A 14,935-nucleotide genomic window follows, 5' to 3' on the forward strand; every position below is an offset into this window, starting at 1 on the left:
CATGTTAAATTTTTTCCAACATGTTGTTGGTATCTTGCTGTATTAGGCACTATAAAGTACTTCATCTCTGCAAAAACCTCCGGAATCGTAATTACTTCCTGTAATTGTAGTTGTAGTTCATATCTGCATCACTGACACAAACACCCTGTTCTATTTCATTTTTCTTTATGGCTGAGTAGTATTCAGTTGTATATAGACATACCATATAGCCTTGAGTCAATATTCTGTGGATGGGCATTTGGGTTGATTCTGTATCTTGGCTATTATAAATAGTGCTGCTGTGAACACTGGGGTGAAGGTATCTTTTCAAATTAGTTTTCAACCTTTTCAGATATATGTACAGGAGTGAGGTTGCTGGATCATATGGTACCTCTAATTTAGGTTATGAAAGGAACTTTCATACTGTTCTCCAAAGCGACTGTAGCAATTTACATTCCCACCAACAGTATAGGAGGGTTCCCTTTTCTATACACCCTCTCTAGCATTTACATTTGTAGATTTTTTATTATGGCCATTCTGACAGCTGTGAGGTGATACAATGATACTACCTCATTGTAGGTTTGGTTTGTATTTCTCTAATTAGCAACACTGAGCATCTTCTCTTGGGCCTGTTTGCCATCATAATGTCTTCTTCACAGAAATGTCTATTAGGTCTCCTGCCCATTTTTTTGTAATTGAGTTTTTTTTTTAATTTTTACATTGAGTTGTGTGAGTTGTTTTTATATTTTGGATATTAACCCTTTATTGGTCACACCATTTGCAAATATTTTCTCCTATTCAGTATGTTGTCTTTTATTTGTTGATGGCTTTCTTTGTTTTGCAAAAGCTTTTACATTTATGTCCCATTTGCTTATTTTTGCTTTTATTTCTTTTACCTTGGGAGACTGATCTAAGAAAATACTGCTACAGTTTATGTCCAAAAATGTTTTGCCTCTCTTCTCTTGGAGTTTTATGGTGTCATGTCTTACATTTAGATCTTTAAACCATTTTGAGTTTATTTTTGTATATTGTATGAGGGGGTGTACTAGTTTTTCATCAATTTACACATAGCTGTCCTGCTTTTCATTCTACTTGCTGAATAGACTATATTTTCTCCGCTGTATATTCTTGCCTCCTTTGTTGTAGATTAATTGGCCAATAGGTATATGGGTTTATTTCTGGGCTGTCTGTCCTGTTCCATTGATTTATATGTCTATTTTTGCTTTTTACAGTTTTGATAATTGTAGCTTTGTAGTGTTGTCTGAAGTCTAGAAGGGTAATGCCTCAAGCTTTGTTCTTTTTCCTCGGGGTTGCTTTGGCATTTCTGGGTCTCTTGTGGTTCCATATAAATTTTAGGATTTATGTTGTAGTTCTGTAGAGAAGCATGACAACAATTTTAAGTTGCCATAAGCTATTTCACTGGTGGATTTCAGATATACTAGAAAGGGGGGGATGGAGACTATATCTTAGAATCAATGAAACAAGATAATGGAACTTTATATTTTAAGTAGACTATATCTGAATAAAAGATTTATATGGGAAACAGAGTATTTACATTATCTCTGACAATGAGAAATAATTAATTTTTGGTGCCCTGAAAATAATTTTCACAAAAAGTATGAAAATTCTTAGTCATAAACAAAGCACCCATAAAATTTTGTTCTTAGATGAGATGGCTGGATAGCATCACCGACTTGATGGGCATGAGTTTGAGTAAACTCCGAGAGTTGGTGATGGACAGGGAGGCCTGGCATGCTGCGATTCATGGGGTCGCAAAGAGTCGGACACGACTGAGCGACTGAACTGAACTGAATACCAGCCATCAAACAGGGTTCCCCTGATATTGAAGGATATCATGAAGCAAAGGTAATGGAATGATCAAAAATAGCTGGCATAAAATATTTCTCTATGTGTGACAAAGAAAATATTAATTAGCCTCCCTGACGCTTATCATCTTCATTTTAAAAGTAAGTGTGATAGCCAGTTTTTGTAAGTATTAGGAAATGTGTAGGGCCTCTTGCGTGGCACCAGATACATGGGGAACACTTAGTCTAAATCTAATGCTAACATTAGGAGAAATAGGAATCCTTTGCCAAAGGGTAGAAAAAGTTATGCAGGCTGGTTTGATTTTTGAGATTGCAGTGAATTGCAGCTTTACTTTTCTCATCTTAATTTAGCCAATATACTACCTCAAATTTATTTTAATTCTATTCCAAAAGGAGCACCCTATTCAAAGGAGAGGCAGAGAATTTAACCTTACCTAGCAGAGTCTAGCTTTTGGCTCTTACCTCCAAGCACACAGAACTGTGTGGAAGCATGAGTGCAGTGCCTTCAGATCATGCCCACAGTGCGTATGGGAAGCACATAGAATAAAACGGGTCCGTAGTATAAGTATCACAGTTCACAATGGAGACCTGCAGAAAAAGCTTTTTCCCCCAACTCCCAAAGCAGGCACAGGTGGCCTTCATATTCATATTCAGGCTACACATCCATAGATTCAACCAACCATGGAACAAAAACAAAACCAGAAAGTTCCAAAAAACAAAATTACATTTTTGTGTGTGCTGGCAACTATTTATGTAGCATTTTCATTGCATTATGTATCATAAGTAAGCTAATTTTGCAGCTAGATGAAAGATCATGAATGGTGTACCAGAGGCATTGGTTAATTCTATTATGCATCTAATAAGATTCTAAATTGTGGGCCTTAGAGTATGTATCTCAAACCAAATATGTGCATTTGAACAAATGAAGGATCTTGTTAAAATCAAATTCTGATTTGGTCGGTCTGGGATAAGGACTGAGATTCTGCATTTCTGATAAGTTCTCTGGTGTTCCCCAAACTTCTGGTCTGCAAGCTACACTATCTATGAGGAGCAAGGCTGTAACTATTCTCTTCCCTTTACTGGATTTGAAGCCTCTAGTCTTCTCTACATGTTTAACTCTTCTGGTCAAGTCTTCTGTTTTGTTATGAATTGAACTGTGTCCCCTCCAAAAGAGGTGTTGCTGACCTAGCTGTCAGTAGCTGTGAGTATGGCAGTATAGAAAAGTAGGGTCCTTACAGATGTAATCAAGTTAAGGCAGGGTCATTAGGATGCACCTCAATCCACACAACTCGTGCCCTTATGAGAAGAGGGGAATTTAAACATAAAAACTCAAAGGGCAAACACCATGTGAAAACTGCGGTAGAGATTGGAGTCATGCATCTGCAAAACATGGAGTGCCAAAGATCACTGGATATCCCTAGAAGCTGAGAGAGAGGCATGCGGCAAATTCTCAGGGTTCTAAGATGGAACCCACCCTACTGACACCTTGGTTTTGGACTTCTAGCTTTCAGAACTGTGTGACAAGTTTCTGTGGTTTTAAGCCTGAAATACTTTGTTACAAAAGACCTAGGAAATAATATACTTTTGTATGCTGTAATGTCATATTGCTGTGATATTTAGCATAAAACTTATCCATGAGAGAATGGAAGGAGGTGGATTAAATATTTTTTTTTTTCCTTTTCTTTGTAAATAGTAAAGGGATTTAAAATGATTCATCTCTTATCACCCACAACAAATTTTTTTTTAAATCAGTGAATCATTGATTACCTAGAATGCCAAGAATGTTTAACTTCTTCATGAAAGTTAAGCCTGAGAAGTCTTTGTGGGGATCTTTTTTTTTCTGACATAACTTACTTACTTTGTTTTCTACCTCCTTTGCATTGATAATAGCAAAATGACCTAAAACTGCCCCACAGGATACAAAACTGCTGATATAGTTATGCTTCTAAGAAATTAGGCCTTAATTTTTCTGATTCACAGATTATAAAGATATTGAGCATATTTTCCCCCTTTTTGGTAATGAATCAAATAGACATCAGTTCACTGAAACTCTTTATTCCTGTTCTATTCCTGCTGTTTCCTGGTGCTTTCACATAGGAATAGCTGTATAGACAAAGAAGGATGAAATAATTTTTCTTCTCTCAGTTGCATGGAAAACAATTATTGTTCCTCTTCTCTATAGAAAGGGGGACATTTGGTGGAATTAAATAAGGAATCCAAGGTAATATAACATTAAGAACATTTTCCCCTTTATTATCCAAATAACCATCCTGAAGGGAGGATGATAACACATTTTCATAATTTAAATACAAGTGATTAATTGCAACAATAAAAGTGATATTTGTTGTTCTCATTGCTTTGGAAAAGTGCCTATCATTAAATGCTTTATCTAATTGAACACTTAAGCACTGGTAAAAGACATCATTTTATTTCAAGTGGCACTTTGCAGCTAGGGAAGAAAAAAAGGAAAAATAATAAACTGTGCCTGTGGGAATAGCTTATGCCAAGGAAGAACAAGAAACTAAATTCAACTTAATTTATGGATGTTGGGTTCTTTCTATTGCTCTTTGGTGAATATATTTGACTCAAAGCATTTCGCCCTGGATTTTCCTATAATAATGAATGGTGGCATAAGCATGGCACAGTGTACCGCTCCTGAATTGGGTTAGCTTGTGAGGCAGATGCTGAGCAGCACCCTTTCAGGATGGAGGCACTCCTCCTTTCAGGCACTGGGAATCTTGGTTGCTCAGGGCTGTCAACCAAGTCCTTCTGATGATGTTGATGCATCCAAGGCCACACCTGCTCTAGGGAGGGTTGGAGAGGCAGCCTCTATCCAATGACTGGTCGATGTAGGGCATCAAGCCCCAAACTCTCTGCCTCAAAGTGAGACAACTCTGAATCCACAGCTCCCTGTGGAGATGGTCCAAGACCTTGGTTATAATTGGATCACAGTTCACCATGTATCCTGTGTTCACTCACTAACTGATGTTGATCCTAGGAACACTTTTGGCAAAAATCTCAGAAGCTCAGTGTGTTTTTCAGGTAACCAAGTTTCAACATCTTATAAATTAAAGCAACATGATATAAACAGTCAAGGATACTGAGTAGTGATAGTGAATACTGGTCCTGGTAGTGATACTAAATACTGACAGTGAAGGACTCTGATACTTGATCTAGTATGTATGTTAGATAAAATAATGATCTCCCCAAAGATGTCTATGTGCTGATCCCTGAAACTTGAGAATATGTTGCCTTCCATGTCAAAGGGACTTTGGAGATGTGATTATCATTGGGAGCTTCAAATAGGTAAATTATACTGGATTATCCACACAAGTCCAATATAATGTCAAGGGCCTTTAAAAGTGAAGAAAGGAGGCAGAAGAAATCAGAGAAAGATATGTGACAATGGAAACAGAGTCAGAATGATAAATACAAGAAGGTCTCAAACCACTGCTGCTGGCTTTTAAGATGGAGAAAGGGAGCCACGAGCCAAGGCGTGCAGGGCAGCCTCTAGAAGCTGAGGAGTCAGAGCTTAGAGCCTCCAGGAAGAAACGCAGCTGACACTTTGATTTTAGGAATTCTGTCCCAAAGAATTGTAAAGTAATATGCTTGTGTTGTTTTAAGCCACAAGTCTGTGGTCTTTCGTTAGAACAGCAATAGCAAATTCCACAGTATATTTCCTATGCATGTTCAGTTGTGTAACTGAATTAGCAGCATTATTTCATGGTCACTAACACCGGATAAAATGGCCTGCCTGGGGAACTGAATTTGCTTTGTGTCCATTCTTCCCTGTCTGCCCCATTTTGGTGATCACACCTTATTCTCAACCCTAAATGTTTACCGTGTGATGTGTAGCCAGCAGGATCATACCTGGCTTTGTCTTGACAAAGAACCACAAATTCAAAACACAGTGGTGTTCGAATGAGAGTGTTACAGTCTTTGTAGTTTTCTGGACCTGAGTTCAAATCCCAGCACCGTAATTTACTGGCTCAGTGGCCGTAGTCAGTTGTCCAACTTCTCTGAGCCACCTTTCCTCATTTCTGAAATTGGAGTTTTTGTGTGTGTGTGTGTGTGTGTGTGTGTGTGTATCTTATAGAGTTGTTATGAGTATTAAATTACATGTTCTTACACATTGGTGCAGAACAGAAACTTAATAAACATTAGTTAGTTATGTTATTACAGCATGGTTCAATGATTCATTCATTCAAGAAATATTTCGTGAGTTCTTACTGAGTGCTAAGATTTGTTTTCCCAAATTGCTGAATGATCACATAGAGATAGAACTGAAATTTGTCTTCAAGATTTAAGAAACTAACATGTCTTTAACATTTAATACATGAATTAATTCATTAAGAAATGGCTTGGACAATTTTTATTCAGTGTGAACTGACCATGTTACTCAGTGGATTACGAAAATACCTTGCACCAGCCCCAAATATGTAAAACACACACAGAGCAACTAAAGCATATAGCATTTTCCCAAGAGTGCTTGGGGAAAAAATGTGATTGTAGTAGACTTCATTGAAAATGCAGGAGAAAACTCCAGAACATTTGAGGTTATGACCTAATATGTATTTTTACCCTTAGGTTATTTGACTAGAACAGCATATGCACATTCAGTGTTTCATTAAAAGGCACATTCCTGCTCAGAGACATAACAGATATATTTGCAGTAAAAGAATTTTATTTATTTTCCTATTACAAACTCTGCCAGAACCACATGGAAAAAGACCAAAGGATTTATTACCTTTAAAATCCATTCATCTAGTTTTGAAAGGTTTTCTCAAAATACCAGTTGAAATGATGTTGTTACTTTCAGTAAGAAGTGCTTATAATTAAAGTCATCAAAAGACAATTATCAAAATATAAGACAAAGAGGAGTATAATTATATAAGTTCAATAAATTATATGCAAAGAAATGCCTTTTATTAATGCAGACTGTTAAAAAATAAAAGGAATTTGCAGAAACTATTTTGTGAAATGTAAAGAGTCATTATAGGAGTGAAGTTTAGTATTTGATTATAAGTAAACTTTAAACAATCATTTTTTTTTTATTTATAAAGAAAGGAGTCAGCAAAATCAAACATGTAAGAGTAAAGAAATAGGAGAAAATATTTTCCTTCATTGGCTTGTATTAGGATAGTTAAAGTCTCTATTCTCAGTGGAGAATAGTGCCATTAATAGATGCGAACAGAGTTAACATAATTCTTTAGGTATTTCAGCAGATTCCAAAACCAGTTCCACAATCTTATACTGTAAAGGCCAATGTAAACTATTTATAAAATTACAAAGAGAAGTGACAGAGCCTTCAAAATATGCTAGCGAGACTTCTCATTTTATAGAAAAGGAAGTTGAAGTCTGAAGTGATATACTACAATCCAAATGATGAGTCATCCCAAATTAGAAGACCCAGCATTTAGTTCCAGGCCCTTGTTTTTGATTGCTAATATGTTGTCCAAATTCATCACCACGTCCCTTAACAGGCTTTGTTCAAAATGCCTTCTCACTATTTTCCAATATCCAGTCCACATTCAAGTGAGATTTGCCTCTAAAGTTTCCTTGGAATGTGCCCTAAGATTTTGAAAGCAATTCTAAATAAAAGTAACAAAATGTTTCCAAGGCAAGTCAGCACTGTCTAGAGCACCACTATCCAATAAAACTATTTTCTAATAGATACATTGAAAAAGTAAAAAGAAACAGATGAATAAATTTTAGTAATCCATTGTGTGTAACTCAATATATGAAACATAATTATTTCAACATGTAATAAATGGTAAAAAATTAACAAGATTTTATGTTCTTGTATTCATACTCAGCCTTCAAAATCAGTGTGGATTTTACATTTATAGCATGTATCCATTTGGACTAGACTTATTTCAAGTGCCCAGTAGATAATTTTGCCGTGTGGCTTCCATATTGGACAACATGGATCTAGAGTGATAACCATTTAAATTCTGCATTAAAATTAAACTACTTTAGTCTAATTATAAGCATGAATAACTTTGAATAAATAAAACAACTGGCAATTTTTATTCCCTAAATATTAGAAATCACTTTATATTCTGGATTTCATATTGCATGTATATTGAATTTCTTGTGTTTTTCTCTTTTGCTTTTATTTATCTCTTTCTTCTTTTCTGCCATGTCTGTAAGAATTCCTCTAACTTCCTTTTTAATTCATTGGCTTGATTTTCCATAGTATCTTATCAGTTCTTCAAGGTGTCTATTGCACATTTAAATATGATCATTTGTTTTTTTGTTTTTTTGGTTTTTTTTGACTGAGGCCCTGTTTCTTGAGCTCAGATGATTCTCTTTGATAGATTTATAGGGTAAATTAACACTTCAATCTCCCTGATATTATAAAATGTTCCTTATTAGTTTTCCCTTCTTTGGACTTATTTCATTTGATTACTTAGAATACATTTCCCTTCTTTAATGCTGTGTAATCTTTGTATAATAAATATTTGATTGGTAATCTGTCTCACAGTGCGGTGGCAAAAATGTGGAGTACATGTGTGGAGGTCATCAGAGGGGCAACGTATCTCTGGCATGAACAATATGTAAATATCCCATTTTCTCAAGTGCTGGACATCTTTAGAGTAAAACGTGGTATTAAAACTCTACATGGCGCAAGGCCTTGGTTTTAAAGAAGACGGCAATCAAACCCAATGGAAACTAGGCTGATTCTGCTGGCATGCGTGTGCATTCTTGGCAGTGTGCCTAAGGACAGAAAATAACATCCCCAACTTTGCAAAAGTATGTTGTATGTTTCGTACTTTCTTATTAATAAATGTGGTATATTTGGTCTAAATTTTTATTTTAACAGACCACCTGGTAAACCAGATAACCCAAATGCTGTGCAGCGTACACTTAACCGTGATCTCCAAAGGTCACCAACTGACGAACAGCCAACTGGATCAGGTCAGTTTAAAATGATTGGTTTGGCCTTTTTGCCCACTGCTTTCTGAATCCTTATGAAAGAATGTCCGCGATTTTGTAACGGTAACAAAATGTGATGGTATGTGGTTTTCTGTTAAAGAACAGTTCTCAAAAGGGAAGGAAGAGTTTCTCTTTTCTCTAGTTTTATTTGGATGCTGAGTCTGAGAAGCAGGCTGAGGAGCCCCACAGTCTGAGCGGCTTGCCTGACTATGCTGGTGGCGTGCCTGAGGCAGATGGCTGCTCCTCTTCCAGGACTGGTTGAATCCCCACAGCTTAGACATGGTCACGACTGTCTGTCTCCTCCGCGTCCTGCAACAGTCGCTCACTGTTTCTGCTTTTCGCTGTTTTCTCCTACCTGTCGTGGGGTCCTCTCCATGTCGCGGTGACTGCCTGGTGTTCCACAACATTACGAACCAGACACAGACGAGTAAACCCTAAGAGTTTTCGCTGACCAAATGGTAAATTTCCATTCCATGAGGGAAAGGCAAGAAAGATGTTTAAAGCCTTGATATTACAGAATACTTCCTGGTATCATTTCAGTGTTGATTCTTCTTATCATACTGCAATTCAACAAGACTCCATTAAATAAGGTCAAAGGTGTATAAATGTCCTGTTATCTGGTTCCTATGCAGTCTCCTTCCTTGGCCCACAGCATTATATTTGAGATGACCTTGGATTACATTGATCCTATAGATCCCAGGGGATGTGTTCCTGCAGAAAGTCATAAATGAAACATCTGTAACTCCATTCCTGCTACCTTCAGAGGTGTAATTGAGATGGCAGAAATACTCTCAAATGTTTACTAGCTTCCAGTAAGTGAAAGTCATTAAACAAATGTTTGCCCATTCACAGAAAATATTCATCTTAAAAACACGTTGGCAAATTAGATCAATCCTTTGCAAAAAAAAATGCACAAAGGATTTAAATTTTGTACTTGAATTTACATGTATGCTAATTCATACCAATTATATTTTAAGTGTAAGCATCCTATAATCAATACTTTATCTTCATTAATTTAGCCTTCAAAGTTTTAACTAATAGTCTTCTACATTTTCAAATATGATAGTTATTCTTTTATGTTGTATTTATATAATAAATGTAAAGGAATTTAGAAAGGAGGATAGTTCAGTGTTAAATTGAATTAAAATCCTAAGTTGAAAAACATGCTAAAGAGCACTCACAATTCTTGACTTTTTCATCAGCTCCAATTTCAAATCTTGGTTGTATGATAACTTTACTCTTCCCTTCCTCTGCCTTGGGAGAAAGGCTGGAAATATTTTAACATAATGAAGTCTTGTATTCTCTCTTTCGATTGATTCTCAGAAAATGCACAGTCTCATTGTACGCCCAACACGCAGAATTCTTTCAAGGTGTTGGTGTTTTTCTTCAGGCATGCATGTAATAATATGAAAACTGCTTGATTACTAAAAGACTCAACTCAGAAAAGAAACTGATTTTATCTTCTCAGATCTGTGGTTTCATTTGTAAAATGCTGAAAATGTGTATTCCCTATGCATGAAAAATAGCCTGACACATAATCTTTTATTTACTCAACACAGAGTTTCCTATTTTGAATCTGTAGATTCTAATAGGATCAAATTGTTTTCCCTTGTGATGATCTTTTAATGAGGATGCTGTGTAATTGGAGGAGTAATTGATTCAAAAGAAATGGGAGTCTCTGAAAATATGTTAAAAAGAATTCCTGAAACTATTTACCTAAATGACTCCAAGATTATACTTTACATTCTAAATGAAGATAAAAACAAAACATGATGCTATTTTTTGCTCAAAATATTTTAAAGCATTGTATTTGAGGCCCAGTGAAAGAAGAGCTGGATTAAAGCTGTTTATGAGGATTGCAGCAGCAGAAGCATAAGTGTATATTCAGGTGGAATGAACAGGGATGTCAAAAAAAGGCTTCTGTCAGGAGGAACATTCTCAACCCTGATAGCTCTCACTTTCAATTAGAGTACAGGTCGAGTATCAAGAAAAGGCCACAGGTCGAGTATCAAGAAAAGGCCGCAATGAAATTCAAGTGCTATACTCGGCTGACAGCTATTCTTGTGTTGCTTTCTCTTGTAGCAAATTAGTCCTTCCAGGAGCTATCTGTTGTGTAAAAAGTCTTGCATTTATGCATGTTGATTTTCCCTCTTTGCAGTGTGTTATTATATGCGACCAACTATTTTTTGCTTGAGTCTGTTTTGTATGACAAAGTAGGATTCTGGACATTCAAAATCAAATGCTTCGCTGTTTGTTACATTTCCTATAACTTCAGAACAAGCTTGAAATATGAGAAATATAGGTAAGACTATCTGAAGGGTGATGAATCTTAATAGACCATCATCTATTAAGATGCAGAAATAGATGAGCAAATATCTGTAATACTCCACTCTACTAAACCAAAGGAAAAGCCATTAAGATAAAGCTCAGCAGAAGGTGAACATTTTCCCTTCCATTTAAGTATGTAGTTATTCTAGAGCTGTAGGTATTTAAACTACATGCTATTGTTTCATTTACAGTTATATATGCCAGTGTACTAAAATTCAATGATAAAGGAACTTAATTTTTTTTTAATTTAAAAAACGTATTTTCTCTTTGGCTGCATGGGGTCTTCACTGCTGCATGCCGGCTTTCTCTAGTTGCAGTGAGCTGGGGCTTCTCTTTGTTGCAGCGTGCTGGCTTCTTCTTGCGGTGGCTTCTCTGAATTGCAGAGCCTGGACTCTAGAGCATGCGGGCTTCAGTAGATGTGTGCATGGGCTTAGCTGCTCTATAGCATGTGAAATCTTCCCGGACCAGGGATTGAACCCATGTCCACTCCATTGGCAGGCAGATTCTTAACCATTGGGTCACGAGGGAAGTCCCAAGGTATTTTATTGAAATGTTTCTTATCTCTAATTTTTGGGCAAGGGGACAAATGTAAAAGAAACGAGTTAATCCAAGAATTCTTTTTTTAAACATAGGCATTTGTAAGTGTAGTGAAACTTTACATTTGCCCTTCAATAACACATGAGACTGACTACATAAAAATATAGCATGATGACACTATGTTCTTGATTAGTTAATGCAAGTTAACTATGCATAATATTTATTCTTTGTTATTATGACAATAAAGCAATAAAATAGCTGATAGATAAGAGGTCCAACCTAAGTCCATCCTAAAGGAGATCAGTCCTGGGTGTTCATTGGAAGGATTCATGCTGAAGCTAAAACTCCAATACTTTGGCCACCTGATGCAGAGCTGACTCATTTGAAAAGACCCTGATGCTGGGAAAGATTGAGGACAGGAGGAGAAGGGGACGACGGAGGATGAGATGATTGGATGGCAGCACCAACTCAATGGACATGAGTTTGGGTAAACTCTGGGGGCTGGTGATGGACACTGAGGCCTGGCGCTGCTGTTCATGGGCTCACAAAGAGTCGGACACGACTGAGCGACTGAACTGAACTGAATTTTAGTCAGAAGGTTTGAAACCAAAGGGTAGCACAGAATTTATCAACAAAATTAAACTAAGCATGCTACTCAATTGAGGTTTAAAATGATACTGGGCATTGAGACTATTTTATTATCTTGTAAGGTTATTTTCATTGAATTACATGAAGTTAACTATGTATTTCAGAATATGAATTTTTCAGCCAAAATTATGTAAAGGGTAAACACATGGGCTCATAACTGATGAGTATAATAAAATATTTTTCTCTTGACCTTTTCTATTTTATCTAGTTTGATCATCTATTTGAGAAAAAGCTTCTAGAAAGCCATTTAATAAGTAATAGAGTATCACTTTCCAAAATGCACAGTCCTAAGGATTTAGAATGTGGTACTGAGGATTAGAAAGAATCTACTTAGGAGGGAAATTATACAGCAATTAAAGCACTCTACCACTACAAATTCTATGTGGGGTTTTTAAAAGGGATTCTATTTAATTCCTTAAATACTGCAGCATTAAAACTTGGAGTATGATGTTACCAAAGAGATTATATTATTAAAAAGATTGGTAAAACCCAGTTACCAGTATGAGAGAATGACACTAATGTTTTAAAGGATAGCCAGATTATTCAATATTATTAAAGTCAATAGTAAACAGAATAGAAAGTAAGCAAAGGATTTATCTTGTACAACTGGAAAAATATCTTTATATTTTGAATTCCCAAGTTATGGAATTTACACACATACACACACATATAAACACATATCCTTTTTATTAACTCATTCACAGAGACTAGTTCAATATATTTGAAAATTAACACTAGTTATACTGTCAATAACTCAGCTCTATAAATTTTGATCCTAGCACAAAGAGGAATCATTACCAGGGAAAAATAATATTTAAAAATAAATTTCTTGCATTTTCAAAGTTTAATAAGCCTTTAGATGGAATTTGGATTCTTCAGTTATTTAGCTTATTCAGATAAACCCAAACATCTTTAAAAGACTAAATTATTTAAGTCTAAGAGCCAGCCTAAACAAATTTTGACCTTTCATATATGACACTTACTGTTCTTGATATTGTTCAGTTGCTAAGTCATCTCCAACTCTTCACAACCCCATAAACTGCTGCAGGCCAGGTTTCCTTGTCCTTCACTATTTCCCAGAGTATGCTCAAACTCATGCCCATTGAGTAGTGATGCCATCCAACCATCTCATCCTCTGTCATCCCCTTCTTTCCCTGCCTTCAATCTTTCCCAGCATCAGGGTGTTTTCCAGGGAGTCATCTCTTCACATCAGGTGGCCAATATATTGGAGCTTCAGCATCAGTCTTTCCAGTGAATATTCAGGGTTGATTTCCTTTATGTTTGAGTGGTTGGATGTCTCCTTGCTGTCCAAGGGACTCTCAAGAGTCTTCTCTAGCACCACAACTCAAAGAATCGTTGGATATCTCCTTGCTGTCCAAGGGACTCTCAAGAGTCTTCTCTAGCACCACAACTCAAAGTATCAATTCTTCAGCACTCAGCTTTGTTTGGTCCAAATCTCACATCCATACATGACTACTGGAAAAACCATAGCTTTGACTATATGGACCCTTGTTGACAAAATGATGTCTCTGCTTTTTAATACATTGTCTATGTTTGTCATATGTTTTCTTCCAAGGAGCAACTGTCTTTTAATTTTGTGGCTGCAATTTCTGTCTACAGTGATTTTTGAGAACCAAGAAAATAAAATCTGTAACTATTTCCACTTTTCCTCATTTATTTGCATCAAGTGATGGGACTGGATGCCATGATCTTCATTTTTTTTCTTTAATGTGAATTTTACACCAGCTGTTTTCTCTTTCACTCTCATCAAGAGATTCTTTAGTTCCTCTTCAGTTTCTGCCATTAGAGTGATATCATCTACATATCTGATAATTCTCCTGGCAGTATTGATTCTTACTTGTTCTTCATCCAGCTTGGCATTTCATGTGATGTACTCTGCATATAAGTTAAATAAGCAGGGTGACAATATACAGCCTTGACATACTCCTTTCTCAGTTTGGAACCAGTCTGTTGCATGTCCAGTGCTAACTGTTGCTTCCTGACCTGCACACAGGTTTCTCAGGAGGCAGGTAAGGTGGTCTGGTATTCCTATCTCTTGAAGAATTTTCCACAGTTTATTGTGATCCACACAGCATAGTCATTAGCGTAATCAATGAAGAAGATGTAGACGTTTTTCTAGAATTCTCTTGCTTTCTGTATGATCCAATGGATTTTAGCAATTTGATTTCGGTTCCTTTGCCTTTTCTAGTTCCAGCTCAAACATTTGGAAGTTCTTAGTTCATGTACTATTGAACCCTAGCTGAAGGATTTTGAGCATTACTTTGAACATGTGAAGTGAAAGTCGTTCAGTCGTGTCCAACTCTTTGTGACCCCAAGGACTATATAGTTCGTGGAGTTCTCCAGGCCAGAATACCGGAGTGGGTAGCCTTTCCCTTCTCCAGGGGATCTTCTCAACCCAGGGATCAAACCCAGGTCTCCCATACTGCAGGTGGATTATTTACCAGCTGAGCCACAAGGGAAGCCCTGAGCACGCGAAGTGAGTGCAATTGTAAGATAGTTTGAACATTCTGTGGCATTGCTTTTCTTTGGGATTGGAATGATAACTTACCTTTTCCAGTTCTGTGCCACTGCTATGTGTGTGCTGTGTTTAGTTGCTCAGTTGTGTCCAACTCTTTGCAGAGCCTGTGGACTCTAGCCCGCCAGGCTCCTCTGTCCTT

General features: G+C 36.7%; 1 protein-coding gene across 3 annotated transcripts in view; it reads left to right on the forward strand.

The window, feature by feature from the left end:
• TMEM196 (transmembrane protein 196) overlaps window positions 1–14,935 on the forward strand; it is a 313,988-nt gene that overhangs the window by 174,948 nt on the left and 124,105 nt on the right. For all 3 annotated transcript variants that reach the window (XM_070470340.1, XM_070470349.1, XM_070470332.1), the window contains exon 3: window positions 8,632–8,726. In XM_070470340.1, coding sequence (XP_070326441.1) covers window positions 8,658–8,726 — 69 coding nt within the window. In that variant the 5' untranslated portion in view covers window positions 8,632–8,657. The remainder of the gene's footprint in view (window positions 1–8,631; window positions 8,727–14,935) is intronic.

This window comes from Odocoileus virginianus, chromosome 1, assembly GCF_023699985.2.
Source record: "Odocoileus virginianus isolate 20LAN1187 ecotype Illinois chromosome 1, Ovbor_1.2, whole genome shotgun sequence".
Taxonomy (NCBI): Eukaryota; Metazoa; Chordata; class Mammalia; order Artiodactyla; family Cervidae; genus Odocoileus; species Odocoileus virginianus.